This window comes from Callorhinchus milii, unplaced genomic scaffold (genome assembly GCF_018977255.1).
Source record: "Callorhinchus milii isolate IMCB2004 unplaced genomic scaffold, IMCB_Cmil_1.0 Scaffold7, whole genome shotgun sequence".
Classification (NCBI taxonomy): Eukaryota; Metazoa; Chordata; class Chondrichthyes; order Chimaeriformes; family Callorhinchidae; genus Callorhinchus; species Callorhinchus milii.
The window spans coordinates 1,666,249-1,686,360 of record NW_024704748.1 but is presented as its reverse complement, the minus strand read 5'-3'; the positions used below and the strand labels follow the sequence as shown (position 1 = coordinate 1,686,360).

General features: G+C 46.2%; 1 protein-coding gene across 12 annotated transcripts in view; it reads left to right on the top strand.

Annotated features, from left to right (window-relative positions):
- ablim1b (actin binding LIM protein 1b) overlaps positions 1 to 20,112 on the top strand; it is a 125,173-nt gene that overhangs the window by 42,073 nt on the left and 62,988 nt on the right. For all 12 annotated transcript variants that reach the window (XM_042336949.1, XM_042336955.1, XM_042336952.1 and 9 more), the window contains exons 3-5: positions 9,731 to 9,914; positions 13,565 to 13,674; positions 19,466 to 19,592. In XM_042336949.1, the coding sequence (XP_042192883.1) occupies positions 9,731 to 9,914; positions 13,565 to 13,674; positions 19,466 to 19,592 (421 nt within the window). The remainder of the gene's footprint in view (positions 1 to 9,730; positions 9,915 to 13,564; positions 13,675 to 19,465; positions 19,593 to 20,112) is intronic.

Genomic DNA, 20,112 nt, shown 5'->3' with positions numbered 1-20,112 from the left:
ATTTCAACAACAAAATTACATTTGTATAGCGGCTTTCACGTCGGGAGGACGTCCTAAGGCGCTTTTGAAAGTTGTTATTGAATCTGTTTCCACCAGCCTTTCAGGCAGTGCCTTCCAGACCGTAACAACTCACTGTATAAAACAAATTCTCCTCATCTCCTTTCTGGTTCTTTTGCCAATTATGTTAACTCTATGTGCCCTGGTTGCTGACCCACCTGCCAGTGGAAACAGTTTCTCCCTATCATTTCATAATTTTGAACACTTCTGTTAAATCTCAATTTACCCTTCTCTGCTCTAAGGAGAACAATTCTAGCTTCTCTAGTCTCTCCACACAACTAGTGACTTATACAGGTTATATGTTAGCCTTGCTCAGTTGGTGGAATCTGAGTCAGAGGCTGAGGATCTGTTGCATTGCAAATTATCTGCCTCGTTTTCCTACAAAATGCAATTGTTACGCTTTACAGTAAATCATGTGATGTAGTTTCAGATGTCCTCCCAACCTAAAAGGTGCTTATATCAAATGCAAGGATTATTTCACGTTAATGTTTTACTGCTGGACTGTTGCCTGGTGATATTGAGTTGGATACACGTCACCAGTGTCGTGGGGCAACTCTTTCAGATGGCCTCCCCAATCTTCACAGCAGTGCAAAAGTCATGGTGCACATTCTGTATGTGTGTCCTGCAATTCTCTTCCCGTTTATCCGGGGTAATAATCCCTTTTAAAAAAAAGTGATCATTCAATCCACGACTGTTTGTGGGACAATGCTGTGCGCAATTTGCTGCCGCGTTTCGCCCACAAAATACAGTCAATTCAAGATACATTCTGTGAAGGGCTTTGAGACGTCTCAAAGGCGTCATAAAGCGCTATGTCAAATGCAAGGATTATAATTATTATGATGATAGGGGTGAACGTCCCAAAGATCGAGTTGGTCAGAGACACTGTTTTACACCTGATTAGGAATTTAACCAATAAAATGATTTGGTTTTCCATCTCACAGGCCGGCATTCCAATCTGCCATACACAATTAACATTGTCGGAATTTCAGCTAAGATTTGTCGTGCCACACACCCAGGAGATGGGCTCCAGTTCCCAGCCTGAGCTTGGATGGTATCAGTCACCTGTTTTTAACTCGCTGCTAGTCAGCTGTTGTTCCAGCCATTGACAAAGCTTGCGCAGGAGACTATAGTTAGATCTGGACATTTTTCTTGTCCAATGTTCTCAGCTGTGCTGCACGAAAGCCATCACCATACTCTGATGCAGCGTTACTGACAAACAACGGTGTGTAACAACACGTTGATAAGCTTTCTGGCCTCTGTGTTCATTCTGATCAAACCACAAAGAAAACTTGCTGAAACAACACACGTGAGGATATTTCCCTCTCGTTTTTAATTCTGCTTTCCTTTCTGGAATACACAAACTCTTGCTGTTTTCCACGAGGGCCAGTCCTCGCCTTGTACCTCATCACATCGGCTAGTCTTCGTGTGTGAGCATCCGCAGAGGTTATTTGAGCGTAAGGGATATCCCAGCTGGAGCTTGATCCTCTCCTTTCCAGCCCGCCCACATACTCACACTCTGCAGACAAGGTTCACCGAGTGCCACTGAGGACAGGAATCCCCATTAATTTTGCTCCTCAATGCGCTAAAGATTTCAGTGCCCCCCAACTGCTAACCTACCTGACTGAGATCAGCAAACCCAGAGATCGAATGTGCCCGATTCTAAGCCGTACGGCCTGATGTGGGGTCTTTGCCCACTATGCCATGGAGAAGGAGATCAAATTTAAATTTGCCATCGAGAAGGAGATCCATTTAATGTCAGCGTGAGAGATTGGGTGAGGGGGTCAATTTGCAGTATTTCTTAATTCAGAAATTTGGAAGAATGAGATCCAAATGGCTAGGAATGTCTCTTCAACTCAATCTATTTTCGGGGCAGGAATATCTATTTTTGTATTTAATCAATCTAGTTTATGTATTTTGAAATCTATTTCTTAAGTGAGATATCCGTTTGGAAATATGGCAAAATTGATCCCTACGTTTCCTGTAAAAATGTGTGTGCAATTCCAATACGGTATCGATTGCATCCGTTATTGAAGAAAGCCAACTCATTATACCCAGCTTAAAGGAGCCCACAGTATACTATATTGACAAAAGCGTATTAATAACCTGTTCAATACACTGTGACAGCTTTACTGCTAAGAATGCTGAGTGAAATCTGTAAAGAAGGGTTAAAATTACTACCAAGTTTAATGCAAACCTAAATATATTTTAGTTTGCTGCTTTATCCTGTGCTGAGGTTGCAGAAGGATCTATCGGCTTGAATACTCAACAACAGCTTACGTTTATATAGCGCCCTTCACACTGGGTAGCGTTCTGGAGTGTTTGACAGTGGCGGAGTCTGACCACAAAGCTAGTGGGGAGAGGGAGCGAGGAGGTAACCGTCAGCACGATCAAAAAAGAAAGGTCTTAGGCGACCTTTGAAAGTGGGGAGGAATGGAGGGAGGGGGAGGCGGAGGGATTGAGGGAGAGAGTTCCAGAGCTTTTCTCCTTTCCTGGTGTCTGAAAGGCGCTATACAAATATAAGTTGTTGTTATTGTTGGGTGTCACACTCCCTCTTTCCCCCCATCCCTCCCACCTCAATTCCCTGGCAAGTGTTCATTCGTTTCCAGGCTCCCATCATTCATACCCTTCTGCTTGCCTGGTACTGCGTACACTTCTGAACTCCAAACCCAGTATTGCCTGTTCTATTTCTCCGGTTCACCTTGAATTCCTCGTTGCCAGCTGGCAAACCCTAACAGCTCGGTTTTCCTCGCAATCCAAATCCAACACACGGTTTGTGGATCAGCATAAGGTCTAGCCCAAGGATCAGGCACCTGTGCAACCCATGCCATGTGCTGTATCTGGTTGATGTGCAGAAGGGCTTGCTGAGGATTACTACCAGATGTGCAGTTAGCGGGATGTCTGAAGATTCTACGTGCCCCTTTGGCTTCTGTTAATGAACCTGCCAACAATATGCGTGATCAGATGCGAGTGTGTTCTAAGCTTGCCACAGAATCGAGGGGTTAATTAGATCCTAAAAGAACCATGGGAGAGGTCCGAGCCACCTGTTAGTTTGTGCAGCAATGTATCTTTTTTATTTCCTCGCCTGCTGTGTCGTTTTCTTCGCTTGTGTGCAGAGATCCTGTATTGTGAGGCTTACGCTATATGGCAGGCGTAAGGGAATGGAGCAATGCTGTGAAAGCCCCAACTGTGGTAGACCATCACTTGGGCCTGAATTGAGTGTTGCGTTTACTATGGAAGCTGTGTTCCAATTCACAACGCAACAAAATTGTGGACTTGTCCAGCACAATGGTCAACTGGTACACAACCGCAAGAGAGGAATTCATTAGGTAGAAAGGGTTGTAAGCGCTCTGAGACTTTATCCTATGTGAAGGGAGCTATACAAATGCAAGTGGTTGTTATTGCAATATGCCTCTGAAAGCACTTGTGGATTTAACTGCAATTCCTTATCTCATTTGCAAAGTAAGAGTCTTACAGGATATGGGGAAAGAGAGATTTCTTGCGGTCTTTAAGATCCAGCTGATGTGCCCAGCCAGCCAGCATTGTCAAGCTCTTTTATGTTACTGAGAATAAGGCAGATGACTGAACGGTGATCTGTATTCGGGTGCTTCCCAGAACCGGTTGTGGGACAACATCTAGTAGCACTTAATGTTTAATGTTTGGATATTTTTAGTAAAGCTCCTTGAAGAATTCACACAATCTTTAGAGAATGGCTGTGCACTTTTTTGGGACCTCTTGTGATGTTAGGTAGCCAATTAGTCTTGTGGCTCAGATTTACAGGTCAACATCTGCTAACAAGCTGTTAGCATTTGGAATTAGAGCTGTAGCTTGCAGTATCCTGTAACTGAAATGTAGACCTGATGTCGTGAGCCTCATCACAAATCTCCAATCTATCACAGTAGGTACAGTCTGGCTCAGCATCATTGTGGCAAATGAATAGCACCAGGGGTCATTTGGAGAGATGAGTTATGTGGGGAGATGGCAGAAACCATGTTTTACATAGTGTTGTAATCGACGTCCAAGCAGGATTTTGTTTTCCCCTAAAGGCAGAAATGGAGGTGGAGTCCTGTAGATCAGTGGTTCAAGCATTCGCCTCACAAGCGACAGGACCTGGGTTCGTTGGGCAGGTTTCCTTACTCCACACGCCTCTGTTTACCCGGCAGTAAGTAGGAACCCGGTTGTTAGTCGATTGGCGGATCGCTTTTCCGGGGTAATAATTCCTCCAAAAAAATAAATAAATAAATAAATAAATAAGTCATTCAATCCACGATTATTTGTGGGACGCTGCTGTGCGCAATTGGCTGCCGCGTTTCGCCCACAAAATATACAGTCAATTCACATTACAGTCTATTCTGTAAAGCGCTTTGAGACATCTCGAAGACTTGATAAGGCGCTGTATCAAATGCAAGAATTGTTATTATTATCTCACTAGCCCAGGCCATTGCTTGGCTTTGAGGGGAACGTCTTGCACTGTTCAGAGCAAAATTGACATCTTTGTTTCAGAGTAATTCCAAAGTGTAAACTGTTTTGGAAATTCAATCTGACTAAACATTTCATCTCTAACAGAAACTGCACAGAATATTTTCAGAAGGTTCAGTCTTTTTACACAGTAGCAGTTACCAGAAATGTATTCACTTGGTGGGACATGAGACTAATCAAATTATTTCACTGACCCCAAACTAAACAGGAAGGTAAAATAAACTTGTCTGTTGATACATTTCAGCAATTTCATAGTAATCTAATTTACCATAAACCAGATCAAGTATCCTCTATTTTTACTCAGAACCCTTTCAGTGCATGTGGTGAGGTCTATTATAGCATTATCTAGCGATAAAAGCAATCTACTGAACATATCTTGAGACCAGCGCTACCTTCAGCAACATGCTACCTCAGACAGGGGATAATTGGAAGTGCAAATTACTTGGAATTCTGTAAGTATTTGGAGTTAAAGGATAAAAAGATAAAAAGGATTGTAAATGTTTTTTGGTCAGTTGACATTGTGGAAATCCATCAACGTGCTCAAGAGTATCCAAACATATATATTTTCCCTGCATTTATGACAGTAATAATGATCCTTGCATTTGATATAGCACCTCATTACGTCTTCAAGACATCCCAAGGCGCTTCACACAATATACTGTAAAGTGAATTAACTTTATATCTTGTGGGCGAATTTGCAATGCACTGCGCAGTCTGTTTCAGGCGGGACGTACTCTGATTGCTTAATTCCAGGCTTGGGGATCGCAGAGTGTTTGTTCAGATGGTGCAGGACTTTAACCAGCTAAAAAGAGCGCATGGCTTGTCACAGAGCACCGTCTGGCAAGCTTTTTGTTGCTTGTCCAGCCCATAGCACTCTTCCCATTAGGGCTTTGGATTGCAGAGGTAACAGGAGCTGAGTGCGTGGGAACAATCACTGCCCTCAATTTGTCCCCTCGAGTCCTACGCTGTGCGCAATTGGCTGATGCGTTTCGCCCACAAAATACAGTCACTACACTTTACACTATAAAGCGCTTTGAGTTGTATCGAAGATGTGATAAGACGCAATGTCAAAAGCAAGGTATCATCAGCTGGAGGACTGTTTCAGTCACTGGACTGGAGACCATCATAGAGGGTTCTGTCTCAACTCTGACATTCCACTCGATTTGAACAAGGGGGTTGTAAAGAGTTAAGTAAGAGCTGATGAATCAGTTACTCCACTAGAAATCACCTGGTCTCACACAGTCATACCTGGGATGGAATTTTCCTCTATTGACTGTGAACGAGAGGAAAATTCCACCTCTGTTGCTGCATTAGGAGTGTTGACTAAATCCAGCCTGGTGTGGGAGAGGTTAAAGTCTGATGAGTTGATATATGTATAAGAGAGTGTGTGTTGTTGTATGTTGTGTGTGTGTGTGTGTGTGTGAGAGAGAGAGAGAGAGAGAGAGAGGGGCTTTCATGGGTTTACCCTAATGCTAGTTGGAAAAAAAACATATTTTTTGAAGTCGAAATGGAAGAACTTCTGTTATAACGAGAATGATTTGGGTTACACAGGAGAAAAAAAAGGAGAAAAAAAAGGAAATCTGAAATAAAACAGAAAACCATCATCTGAAAGAATTAGACATTTAATCCTTCAGGCAGGACCCGTTAGCAAAATTCCTGGCTATGAGACTGGCTTTCAGAATCATGAGGCAGAATACACCAGATGCTGGAAATATGAAATAAAAACAGACAACAGAAGAAAAGTTCTATAATAACTTTTAAGAGAGAAGTAGATAATTATTTGGGGAGGACACGTTTGCAGGGCTATGGGGAGAGAGCGGGGGAATGGGATTGATTTGGCAGCTCTTTTCAAAGAGCCGGCACAGACACGATGGGCCGAATGGCCTCCTTCTGTGTGGTATAATTCTATGATTCTATAACAACAACACATTATTACATTTGTACAGCGCCTTTCACGGTAGGAAGACGTCCCAAAGCGCTGGACAGTCAGGGATCTGCACCCGAGATGGTGGTTGGGATCAGGAGGGGTGGAGGGTAGGAGGGTGACCCAAGGCATGGTCGAAGAGAAGAGATTTGAGACGAGTCTTGAAGGATGCAGGGGTGGGGGCGAGGTGGAGGGACTGTGCAATGGAATTCTCGAGGGTGTGGGCAGAGTGGCTGAAAGCCCGCCCACCAATGGTGGGGCGGGCAAGGCGGGGACGTGAAGCAGGCCAGAGTTGCTGGGAACAGGCAGCAGGTCAGGCAGCATCTATGGAGAGAGGAAAATGAATTAACGTTTCAGGTAGATGAACCTTTCGTCAGACGAAAGATCATCGACCTGAAACTTTAACTCATTTTCCTCTCTCCATAGATGCTGCCTGACCTGCTGCAGGCTTTCAGGATCCTGTTGTTGTAATTGTTCCGACAGCTGAGGGATCCCAGTCCATCGTCACTAAAGTATTCTATTGCCGCTGGATCCAGTGAGTAATATGTGCAGAGGGAACAAAACTATCAGTAATGTCAAGAGAATTTAACGACACGCAAAATGATGGAGTTACCTCCTCAAGGTTTGCCCCACAGTGTAAATGTACAATGCAATTTCCTAGTCTTCAGGTTACTTCAGGAGACACAAACCTTCCACACAGACCAAGTGTATTTTGAACCGCTCACTTTCTAAAGCACAGGGCAACATATCCTCGGTGTCCGTCTGCCTTGACATTTGCCAATCCAATCATCGATGGAACCAACAATGTCGCTATCACATCTTCTGTTGTGATAGTGACACTGTGGAGCCTTCAAACAAAGGCTCTTTACTGTTATTCATGCCTGTTCTGCCACAGACTAATTGCTGATGACTAGGAAGGGGTACATCATCCACTGTAGAATATAATGGTGGATTTTGGAGGAATGGATGGAAAGCTGTATAAGTATATGGGGAAGGGAACTGGGATTGGAGGAGATTTTTAGTCTATGGACTGTGGAACAGCCTGCGAGGGACATGGGTTTGATGGATCAACCGCACCTGCTCCTTTTCCTAAATTCTTATGTTCCTGTAGCTTAAAAATGCTTCACAACTGATTTTACGCATCATAAAAGAGAAACACAGTTCAGTAGGTTAGGATCCGCAGAGTGCAGGAGGACAAAAATCAAATGACTCAGTATTTAGTTAACCTTTAAATACTGTGACTTCATTTCTCACCTGAAAAGCTCCTGATTTCTCATTAACTATTTGCTCCCCGCTCTCCCTGAAGCAATACCAGTGAATGAAGCTTCACAGAACAACAACAACTTGGATTTACGCAGCGCCCTCCACGCCGGACGGCTTCTCAGAGCACTTTACAGTAACAGGTCCTGGGACCGATCCAGGGGGAGGGGGAGGAAGGTGACCAAAGGCGCGGTCGAAAAGAAAGGTCTTCAGCAGAGTCCTGAAAATGGGAAGGGAGGGAGCGAGACGAAGGGAGTGAGGAAGGGACTCGGGGCATAGTGGTTGAAGGCACGGCCACTGAGGGTGGAGTGGTGGACTCAGGGGATGAGGAGGAGGCCAGACCCAGAGGAACGAAGGCAATGGGTACTGTTTTGAGAGAGAGAGGCGGTCCGAGAAGTCGGGGGGTGCAGAGCACTGGTGGTTTGTGAGGTAGGACTCAAACCAGGCGAGTGCGGTCCCACTGAGGTGGATGATGGAGGAAAGGCAGTAGAGGAGGACGGCGTGATCGACTGTGTCGAATGCGGTGGAAAGGTCCACGAGGACAAGGAGGCAGAGGGAGCCCTGGTCACAGATAGAGAGGATGTCGTTTGTAAGGATTTTTTCAGGAGGGGGGTGATGACAGCAGTTTTGAGGGAGGAAGGGACTGATCCGGAGGAGAGGGACTGGTTGATGATGTCAGCCAGTAGTGGGCAGAGGAGGGGGAGCTGGGTGACCAGTAAGTTGGTGGGGAGGGGATCAAGGCATCAGTGGTGGGTTTCATGGAGTTGATGGTGGATGAGAGGGAGGAGGGAGAGATGGGGAGGAAAGAGTGTAGAAAGGGGGTGGTAGTAGAAGCAGATGATAAGGAAGGTGAAGGGGGCAGAGAGGGCGTGGTGGTGGGTGACAAGGGGCAGGCGGATGAGGCTACCTGGCGGATGTTGAGTATTTTAGCAGAAAAGAAGTCCATGACCTCCTCGCACTTGGCATCTGATGTGAAGATTGAGGAGGCCTGAGGGGGGGCACGGAGGAGGCAGTGGGTGGTGGGAAAAAAGCATTTTGGGGTTGTGTTTAGCCTCCAAGATGATGTTGGAGTAGAAGGCCGTTTTTGCGCGTGTCTTAAAGAACGCCGGTAGCTGTGGAGATGCTCGAGCCACAGTTGGCAGTGGACTGTCAGGTCAGCTGTCTGCACCACCACTAAGCTCAACAGGGGAAGTAGTCAAGACCTGAAACCCAAACAAAGTCTGGGTCATCCATAATAATAATCCTTGCATTTAATATAGCACCTTATCACGTCTTCGAGATGTCTCAAAGCGCTTCACAGAATATACTGTAAAGTAAATTGACTGTGTATTTTGTGGACGAAACAGCAGCGTCCCACAATGGATTGAGTGATCAAATTATTAGTATTGTTATTTTTTGCAATGATTGCAAAGACTTCTTTGAAGGAAAGACTTAAAAATGTGGTGTGTTACACTGGCATTGCAGCCTACAGTTGCTTGGTATTTAATATGGAGCCCACTGTGTGATATACTGCTAAGTGAGCCTTGTTTGCAAGTCAATGATATACTCAGTAATAAATCAAATTCCTAGAGTACAGTCATGCTATTTCTCACATGAGTGCACAACAGCGGAGCAGCAGCAGTGTTTGGAACAACCTCTGCGACTGCTGGCTTTCTAAATACCAGCGAGAAGTGGGTCAATTGGAAGTTAATAGGATGCCAAAACCCAAGAGTATTGGTACGATACTACTTTGCATTAGTCTGTGCTCGGTGCCTGTCGGAGGTGGTCACAGAGTTTCTCTTAGCCTTGGGCCTTTGAGGATTGAGAAGGAGGAATCGAGGGCTGGTTTGGAGGCAGTTTCATTACCCTCCCCCGCCACCCCCCACCACTATTGAGAGGAAGGCTGGATCTTCATGGGTTGGTGCTGAACCTGGACAAAAGCCTATGAGCAGTCCAGGGTAAGTGTCGGTGTTAAAAATCGTGGCTTTAAAGCTCAAGTGGCTAACAGCTGTCCCATTTGTTCCTTGTTTGCAGTTTGCGGCTGTGACTTGGCCAAAGGTGGATTTTTCATGAAGAACAGCGACTACCTTTGTACCCTGGACTACCAGCGGCTGTACGGAACCCGGTGCCAGGGCTGCGGAGAGTTTGTGGAAGGGGAAGTGGTCACGGCTTTGGGAAAGACCTACCATCCCCAATGTTTTGTTTGCTCCATATGCAAGTAAGATTCAATACAAACCTTTTCATTCGGCATTATTGGCGCTTTCCCTTTTAAAAAGGCAACAGTTTAAAATAGTAGGTACGTCACCCAAACCCCTACGATACACGGAAATTTACTCCCACTTAACTCACCTCTGTGGCTCCCTCATTAACCGAAGTAGGGGGATGCGGATTGAAAGGCACGTTGAATATAAAGCTCTGGCAAAAACACCATGGAAATGGCTGGATATCACCAATGGCTCAAAAGGCCATAGACATCATCTGCAGACATGGGGTCAACTCCCACATGTATGCAGATGACACCCAACTCTACCTCTCTGCTTCCACCCTTGACTCCAGGACCACTGGTGTCCAGACAGACTGTCTGTCAGACATCAAGTCCTGGATCAGAGCTAACTTTCTACAGCTGAACATCAGTAAGACCGAGGCTCTCCTGATTGGCTCCCTCAGGCGCTGATAGCATCACCATCCATGGTTGCACAGTCCACCTTGCTAAGCCAGTATGCAGACTTGGCATCTTGTTTGACCCTCTATCCGTTCTACCCCATTTCTGCGCCATGACCTACTCTACCTTCCCCCACCATCACATCACCCGGCTCTGCCAGTATCTCACACCATAGGCCACCGAAACCCTCATACATGGTTTCATTACATCGCGGCTCGACTATGTACACTCATTGCTTGTCGGCCTCCCCAACTCCTCCCTCCATAGGCTGCAGATCATCCAAAACTCTGCGCTCACGTCCTCTCCCGCACCAGGCTCCACGACCCTATCACCCCCACCCTTGCCCAACTCCAATGGCTTCCCATCACACAGAGGATACAGTTCAAGATCCTGGTCTTCACCTTCAAAGCCCTCTGTGGCCTTGCTCCCTCCTACCTCTGTGACCTCCTAACCCCCTACCATCCTGCTCGCTCCCTCCGCTCAGTGGGCTCCGGCCTGCTTCACGTACCCCGCCTTGTTCGCCCCACTATTGGCGGGAGGGCCTTCAGCCACTCTGCCCCACACTCTGGAACTCCATCCCGCAGTCCCTCCACCTCGCCCCCTCTCTTGCCTCCTTCAAAACCCATCTCAAGACCCTCCTCTTCAACCGTGCTTTCGATCTCCCTGCTTCCCCCCCTTTCCTCCACGACCCCGACCCCAGCTCGGGTCCAAAACTCTGACTGTCCGGCTCCTTGGGACGTCATCCCGCCGTGAAAGGCACGTGTAATTTTATTGTTGTTGTTCAGTCAGATTATCGCACGTTATCATGGGGGAATGATCGCTTGTTGAAAAGCTTCCCAGTGGATTAAAAGAATAATAATCATCTGGAACGTTGCTTTGTTTTCCCACAAGAAGATTCCATCCTGGTGGACCCCAGAGCATAAACGCAATGGGAATACTACACCAAGTTATACTACTACTACTAATAATAATAATCGTTGTATTTGATATAGCGCTTTTCACGTCGGGAGGACGTCCCAAAGCGCTTCACAGAATATACTGTAAAGTGAATTGACTGTATATTTGTGGGCAAACGCGGCAGCCAATTGCGCACAGCAATGTCCCACAAACAGTCGTAGATTGAAAATGACCAATTTATTATTTTTTTTGTGGTTTTGGAGGGATTATTATTAGATTAGGAGTAAGGAAACTTGCCCAAGGTTTCGCCCTCTGCCTGGAATTGAACCCAGGTCTCTCACTTGCAAAGTGAGAGACCTGAGTTATTATTATTATTAATAATAATAAATTAGCACAGTGGTAAATCAAAGTAAAACTAGAAGCAGCGAAGCAAAGTGAGGTTCCGATAGAGAGACCAGTGCCCAATTATTGTGTGGCTGCCCATGAAAAATTGGTCTTCTCTTTTGGTCACCGGGTGGGGTGGAGTGGCTGGAGTTTAAACTCAGCCACTGACTAAAACGATGCATTACACAAAGGGTTAATCCTCGGAGAACAAAAAGCCGAATCTCTTGCAATGCGCGCCCTGCCACTTTTGAAAGGCAATAGTTTTTTTTTAACGGAATGAATCAAATATTTACCTCGCTGGCCCATTTCCTGCCCGATTTGCAGTCGTGGCTAGTTGACTGCGAGGCAAGTCAGGCAAGAATTCATCACGTTACACTCATGAAATCAGTAGGTTTGCTTCCCATTAGAGTGCTGTCGGTCAGAGTGTTCACAGTGCTGTCGGTCAGTCACACCCCTTCAATGTACAGCCAGAAAGCAACCCTAACTGCACACATTTCCTCATAGCGAGGGCCATTGATTCAGGCAATGGAAAGTATCAGTATTGTGGGTTTTAAACCAACGTTAACTGGACAGACGGAGCCCCACCGTGCTTGGCTGATGGGCTGGCAACCACGCGTGTGATAAAGATAAGAGCAGGCGGCTGGAGTCTTTGTTCGTGTTGCATTGTGTTTCAGGGCTGGCAGTGTGCCAGTTCATGTTCTGGCACCGCCCAGTTCTCTGCCACTTCCCCAACAGCTAACCTTGCCACAGAACCGAGGGATTAATCCATCCACTTTCAGATGTGCGTCCAGCCTGGTGGGCTCATTCTCAGACTCGTTACGGTCATCATGTTCGCTCGTGTGCTTAACCCACGTGATCCCTCTTCTATTCGTGTCTGCGATCCCGTACTCACAGCCCATTGGCAATTCAAATCGAAGTTGGTGATGCCCTGTGTGCGTATAATATCGACGTGTTGAGATGTGGAGCAATGAACAGATGTGAGGGGGGAATGCCTTACACAGTAACCAGACCAGTAATGTTTGTACTGTTTGTCCTCCCCCGCCCTCCACCCTCCCCGATCCCGACCCCCAGCTCGGGTCCGAAACTGTCTGTCCAGCACCTTGGAACGTCCTCCCAATGTGAAAGGCGCTAAACAAATGTAATTTTGTTGTTATATATTTACTTGGGTTCAATTCCAGGCAGAGGGTGAAACCTTGGGCAACTTTCCTTGCTCCACACAGAGCCTAATAATAATCCCTCCAAAACAAAAAAAAATAGTAAATTGGTCATTTTCAATCCACGACTGTTTGCAGGACATTGCTGTGCGCAATTGGCTGCCGCGTTCGCCCACAAATATACAGTCAATTCACTTTACAGTCTATTCTGTGAAGCGCTTTGAGACGTCGAGAAGATGTGAAAAGCGCTATATCAGAAGCAGGGATTATTAATATTATATCCAAATTTTGAACAGTTTCTCATATCAGATGTGGACTTTGGTTCATTATCTAGTCTGTGGGTGTGAAGTGCCTGACCTTAATTCCCCCGACCCCACCTCACTACCTTTTTGGCACAATGGTATGATCTGAAACTGCCCTGAAGCTTTCTATAACTGCTTTTGTTGTTGCAGAAACAATTAGCTGTTGTTGTTGCTGTCTGTCTGTGGAGAGAGAGCTCAGTGCCGCTTCACTAGATACTGTGGACTTTCACCTCCCTCTCCCTCCCACAACATATGTTTCCCTAAAACTCCTCACATCACTGAACATTTACCTCTTGAACGTTAACCTGACACTTTAAGGCTTCACTTAAGGACTGTAAGCCCTTTGATCGTTCAGAGAAAGGACGCCCTGATGAAGGCTTTGACCTCGCGTCAGGTGGAAAGTCTGCTCGCTGCGGGTTAACAATCCGGTGTTGGTGACATTGTTTTTTTCTCTGTCTTTGATTCCCAGGCGCCCGTTCCCAGCAGGAGATCGCGTGACCTTCAATGGAAAAGACTGTCTGTGTGAGCGCTGCGCTCAGCCAAAGTCGTCCAGCCCCAAGGAGGCTGGCGGTTCCTCCAGTGAGTATACACAGGGCGGGAGAGAACAGCAAAGCTTCAAAAATAAGGGGTTGGAATCATTGCTCAGCCAAGGGGGTGTGACGGGCATGAGATGTTCTGAAAAGCTAATTGAAACCCCTCGAGAACTGATTAGGCTGCTTGGGAGCTATAACTCTGACTCCTGATATAATCCGCGACTCCTGATATAATCCGAGTTCTTAAACTATCTGCTTGTTTTTTATACTTTGGTTCCCCTCCATCCTATGCGTGGGGACTTTCTTCGGCCCACCGTTTTCAGTTCTGGCAAACTCGTACTCGTGTTTCGTCAGCTAGTTTTGGACTGACATTACCTTTGAACCAGACGTATATCTCACGTTTCGCGAGGCAAGCTCGCTCGGGGAGTTTTTCTGGCTCAGGTGCAGGATCTGCAGGGCAGACAGCCCCACAGCACAGTGAGTGAGGTGCTTGTTCTAACATCGCGCCGGCAGAAGAGGTTCAAAAGAGAGCTGACAGCGCCCCTTCATGGCGAAACGATTCCAACGTTACAAGTGGATTTCAGACCAACACAGCAACAAGTGGCTCAGAACACTCGGCAGAGGATGGCATGGAAAAGCCGAAATACACCATTCAGGCATTTCTGCCTTTGGAGGTTTATAAGCCTTTCTTTGTTCCTTGTGTGGTTTGCTGCCCAAAACCACAGCTAGTGACAGAGCTATCATTCTGCCACCGGATATAATCAGCATTCTTAAAACTATATGTTTGTATTTTTATACTTTGGCTGTCCTCCATCCTCTGCATAGGGACTTTTTTCAACACTGGTAAAAACTCTAAAACATCTAAACCACCAGCTGAGGTGTCAATGTGCCTCAGTCGCCCTTTTGCCTCTGAGTTCAAGTTCCCAGGCTTTGAGCTCGTAGTCCAAGGGTGGTCAACTGGCGGCCCTCGGGCCGCAACCGGCCCCCTCTCTCCATTTCTTCTGGCCCACCCTCTCCCTCTCATAAATGTCATGTTAAGTTTCTGCAATGGAAACGCAAATATATTGCTTATGCAGCTGGTAGAAGTGTCTCGAATGGGGCATCCGGCCTTCAGCAGCCAAAAGGTTTGGGGAGCACTGCAAGGTGTTGTCCTTGAACAGGCAGATGTTCAATCACAAAGTTCTCCTGACATTCATGAGGTCCTTGAGTTTTCTTCTCATACTTTTGTTAAATTCTCAAGACAACTCCATCTTATTTGCTAGTCTTGATGCGTTGCCAGATACCCATTATCTCTTTTACCCATTATCTCTGTCAGCTGGACTGAGCTGCGAATTGATTCACTCCCACGTTTTAACTTTATGAGATGGACTTGAAATTGACAAGTAGATTAAATTATTGGTAAGGTGATGCCTTGGATTTCAATAACAGGGACGTTAGAATTCTAAATATAAGCACACATGGATTGATCCTTATCAGCGAAGAAATAATAATAGTAATAATCTTTGCACGTTAACATCTCAAAGCGCTTCATGGGATTTGCTATGACAACAAAGTCTTAAAGTGCTTCCCGACTATTGCTTTTGTGAAATGCTGTCCTATCCCTCCAGGGCCACACGTCTGAGCCTTACTTAAATTTGCTTTTGGTCCTGACTGTGGATCTAATTCAGTGGAAAATCTTGCATAGTTACTGGCATTCAGTTGACTTGATTGAAGTCTCCGTGTCAGGTCAATAGCTGAAAGGCTTGAGTGTTTGGAACAGATCCAAAAATGATAATAGGAGGATGTTCCAGAGCTGGTCACATTGTGAGTTGAACGAATCTGACCATCAATTAGCATTAAACTGACTTGTCTAGACACACAAACCATTAGCTGATACTTTTAATGGTCTGCTTACAGTTACTGGTGTCCTCTGCATGGAAGTCTGACCTTGCAGGGATTGGGATCATTTGACAGGATACACTTCCAGACGAGAACGTAATGTAATATAATGGATTATCAGATTCCCGTTTTAAACAAATTATATTTATATATAATGCCCTTCACATTGGGAGGATGTCTCGAAAGATGTCACAAAACTGACTGGGAGCCTGAGCTGATGGGGGGTGGGTGGGGGGGGGCTGAGGCAAAGGTGGCTGAAAACACAGGACAGGGTGTCCATAAAGCCCTCTTGCCCCTGTTGCAAAACAACGATACGAGGCGACAGAGGAGCTGAAACAAAGATGCAGTTGGCCTCATCACTCGATCCATGCTACGGAAGATGTCACCCAACATGTCATGAAAATGATGGTGCTCACATCCTCTGGTAAAATGAACGTCTAAATACAGTTAAACACTTGTACTGAATAACATTCCTCCACGTGTTTCAGTTGTTAGTCAGTACACGAAAAAAAAACATGGGCATAACATGACCCTGTAAAAGAGAGGGGTCTTCAAGTGGGTTTTGAAGACTTGAGAGGGAAAGAGCAGGGCAAGCGCTCAAGGCTTTAGGACAAAGTCCCATAGAGCAGAGGCAGATTGAAATCTCACCCAACAATGATCGGGGTGGGAAGAGTGGACATGGAGCATGACAGAGGCCGGTGTTTGCTGTGTGGATTGAGTGGCAGAGGCAGTAGGGTCACAGGACAACAACAGCTGACCTTATCGTTGACCTAGATAAGAGATGATTTCAGATTACAGCTTCAGCTTGTTTTGTTTTCTGGGAGTTGAGTAAGACCGGTGTCGGGTGTTTCAAGAGTTTTTGTTTCTGCAACTTGGAAAGCCTTGCTTGACTTCCGTTTCAATCCAGCCTTTGCTTTGATAAAATCAACAACAACAACAACAAAATTACATTTCTATAGCGCCTTTCACGTCGGGAGGATGTCCCAAGACACTGGGCAGTCAGTGTTTCAGACCCGAGCTGGGGATCGAGGAAGGTGGAGGCAGGGGGTGGGAAGGAGGGTGACTGAAGGCACGGTCGAAGGGGAGGGTCTTGAGATTGATCTTGAAGATGGCAAGGGAGGGGTCGAGGCAGAGGGATTGCGGGATGGAGTTCCAGAGGGTGGGGGCAGAGTGGCTGAAGGCCAGCCTGCCAATGGTGGGGCGAGCAAGGCGGGAGACACGAAGCAGGCCAGAGCCCACTGAGTGGAGGGAGTGAGCGGGATGGTAGGGGGTTAGGAGATCGCAGAGGTAGGGGGGAGTAAGGCCATGGAAGGCTTTGAAGGTGAGGACTTGGATCTTGAACTGTATCCTCTGTGTGATGGAAAGCCAACGGAGATAGGTGAGGGTGGAGGTGATAGGGTCACGGAGCCTGGTGGGGGAGAGGACACGGGCTGTAGAGTTCTGGATGATCTGCAGCCTGTGGGGGGAGGAGTTGGGGAGGCCGACAAGCAGGGAATTTTCATAGTCAAGCCTGGATGTTATGAGGGTTTTGGCGGCCTGCGGTGTGAGATACTGGCAGAGCCGGGCGCTGTTGCGGAGTTGGGGGAAGGCAAAGCAGGTCATGACAATGGATGTGGGGTAGAAAGGTAGAAATCAGACGGATTCTCAAGAGAGGGAACGACAAGGAAACAAATCATTGAGGGTAGAGTTATTCAATGTGGGAAGCAATTTGTAAAACAAACAGATCCTTGGCTTTTAGACGTTTCAGTCCCTGAAGGTTCGAAACTTTAAAATGAAACGACATTTGCATAACGGCATAATCCTTGCATTGGATATGGCGCCTTATCACATCTTCGAGATGTCTCAAAGCGCTTCACAGAATACACTATAAAGTCATTTGACTGTATATTTTGTGGGCAAAACGTGGCAGCCAATTATGCACAGGAGTGACCCACAAACAGTTGTGGATTAAAGTGACCAAATTATCATTTTTTTGAGCGATTATTATCCCCGGAAAAGCCAATCAACTAACAACCGGGTTCCTACTTCAGCTAGGTAAACGGAAGCGTGCGGAGTAAGGAAACTTGCACAATGTTTCGCCCTGCTCAGGTCCTCTCGCTTGCGAGGCAAATGCTCTTACCACTGAGCTACAGGACCCCACGGCCATGGGGACTAATGGGATGAGGCGGGGTGGGGAAGGGGGGAAATCACACGTAAGTGACAGCACGCGAAAATGTACAGAGAACTACATCTCAGTCTGTGCATCAACCTGAAGGATGCTCTCCCAACCTTCTTGCACTAGCAGCCAGTGTTGGATGAGCCATTCTCGACGGCAGAGCCAGCAGAGATTTGTGCAGCAGGGGCCATCAAATATTTACAGGTTTGGCTGCAAATGTGCCAGTCAGACATTACTGAGGGTAAAGATAACAGCCTGGCTTTGATTAGTCGCTGATAGAATTTCAGCCTCCACAACCAGAAAATAATACACACACACACACACACAGAGTGCCGTCCTCCTGGCTGGCAATTAAAAGGTAAGTTAGTTCAGAGGTTGGTTATTCTGGGTAAAAGAGAGAGGGAGCTGTGCTATGAAAAATGTAGGCGTAATTCATGCGAATGAATATTTAATAGGTGCACAAATGTATTCAGAAGCATCAGTCATGCGTCGAGCCTGCCACGCTCTGAGCTCACAGAGCCGTAGACGGTGATGGATACTCTGCAAAGGGAAAAGATTGAATGATTTGCGCTGATCTGCAAAATAAGCCTTTAAGAGAGGTTACCTTTAGCTTCGGATCAAATGAGCTCATGTTTCAATCACATTTTCCAAAACAAGATCCATTCCCCCCACCCAAAAAAAAATCATGGTTGACCACATTATCAGAACATCTGCTCTCCTGTGTGTCCAACTACGGCTGTAATGTGTATAATATTTAAGCTGTAAACTCTACATTACCAGCGTTACCGCAGATATTCTCTCGGGTGAGGTTTTTGTGCAACTTGAAACCTTGCCACGTCATCTTTTGAGGTCCTCAAAGTTCAGGATAAGCTTAAGCCTCACAGAAGTTGTATCAGCCGGGACCGTAAACATTTAATATGACTTCCGTGAAGGTCGAGTTTCAAGCAAACGCGTACAAATCGTATAAAATCCGATTTAATCATTAATCCACACCGGGCACATTTCCGGGAGGCTAACCTGTGCGAAGGACGCTATAATCAATGCAATGCAAGTTGTTGTTGGGTCAGGATGCCATCTCCCGCAATTCAATGCAGCGCGAGGGTAACGGAGCGGAGGGGAGCGGCGTTAAGGGTTAGATGATAAGGGAGCGAATGACACGGACCGGGTGGGAGCGGGGGCTTTGGTAAAACAAAGGCTGGCACGGGATATTTGTGACCCACGAATGCCATCTGGTGGTCAAGGTTCAAAGACAATTTTTTTAGTGAGGATGTCGTGCCTTGGACGTGTGTGTGTGTTTGTGTGTGTGTACGCACGTATGTGTGTATGCACATGTGTGTGCATGCACAAGTGTGTTTGCACACGTGTGTGCGAGTGTGCAGTGTTGAGATTTTGTCACATTTTACGCATCTCGATCACAGGGACCTTCCAAATCAAGGTCTGGTTTTGTCGCTCAGCGCTGGGTCAGAAGACTGTGGTTGTGTTGTATTTTCAGACTGTGGTTGTGTTGTATTTTCTGACGGTGGTTGTGTTGTATTTTCTGACTGTGATTGTGTTGTATTTTCTGACTGTGGTTGTGTTGTATTTTCTGACTGTGGTTGTGCTGTATTTTCAGACTGTGGTTGTGCTGTATTTTCTGACGGTGGTTGTGTTGTATTTTCTGACGGTGGTTGTGTTGTATTTTCAGACTGTGGTTGTGCTGTATTTTCTGACGGTGGTTGTGTTGTATTTTCTGACGGTGGTTGTGTTGTATTTTCAGACTGTGGTTGTGCTGTATTTTCTGACGGTGGTTGTGTTGTATTTTCAGACTGTGCCGGCTGTGGCAGGGATATCAAGAACGGACAGGCCCTGTTGGCTCTGGAGAGACAGTGGCACTTGGGCTGTTTCAAATGCAAGGCCTGTGGGAAGGTGTTGACTGGAGAGTACATCAGCAAGTAAGCACCGAGATTTACCTCTCTGTCAGCGTGATCTCAACACGCGATGACTAACTTTCTTTATTCATTCATGTTAATGTTTGTCATTCCGGCTCTGCCGGTTACACTATTGTTTCTGAGTCAGAAGGCTAAGTTTCCTTACTCTATGGGTACGCCTCTGTTTACCCAATATTAGGTAGGAACAGGCTTGTTAGTCGATTGGCAGATCGCTTTCCAGGGGGTAAGAATCCTTCCATAATAATAATAATAATAATAATAGTTCGGTCACTCAATCCAAGAGTGTTTGTCGGCCACTGCTGTGCAGAATTGACCGCTGCGTTTCGCCCACAAAACATACAGTCACTACACTTTACAGTCTATCTTACGAAGCGCTTTGAGAGGTCTCAACGAGATGATATAAGGCGCTATAGCAAATATAAGAATTATTATTATTATTATGGGTTGAAGACCCACATTGGGACTTTGAACTCACATGGCCTAAGCTCACACTCCAATGCAGCGTTGGGGGTGATGTGACATT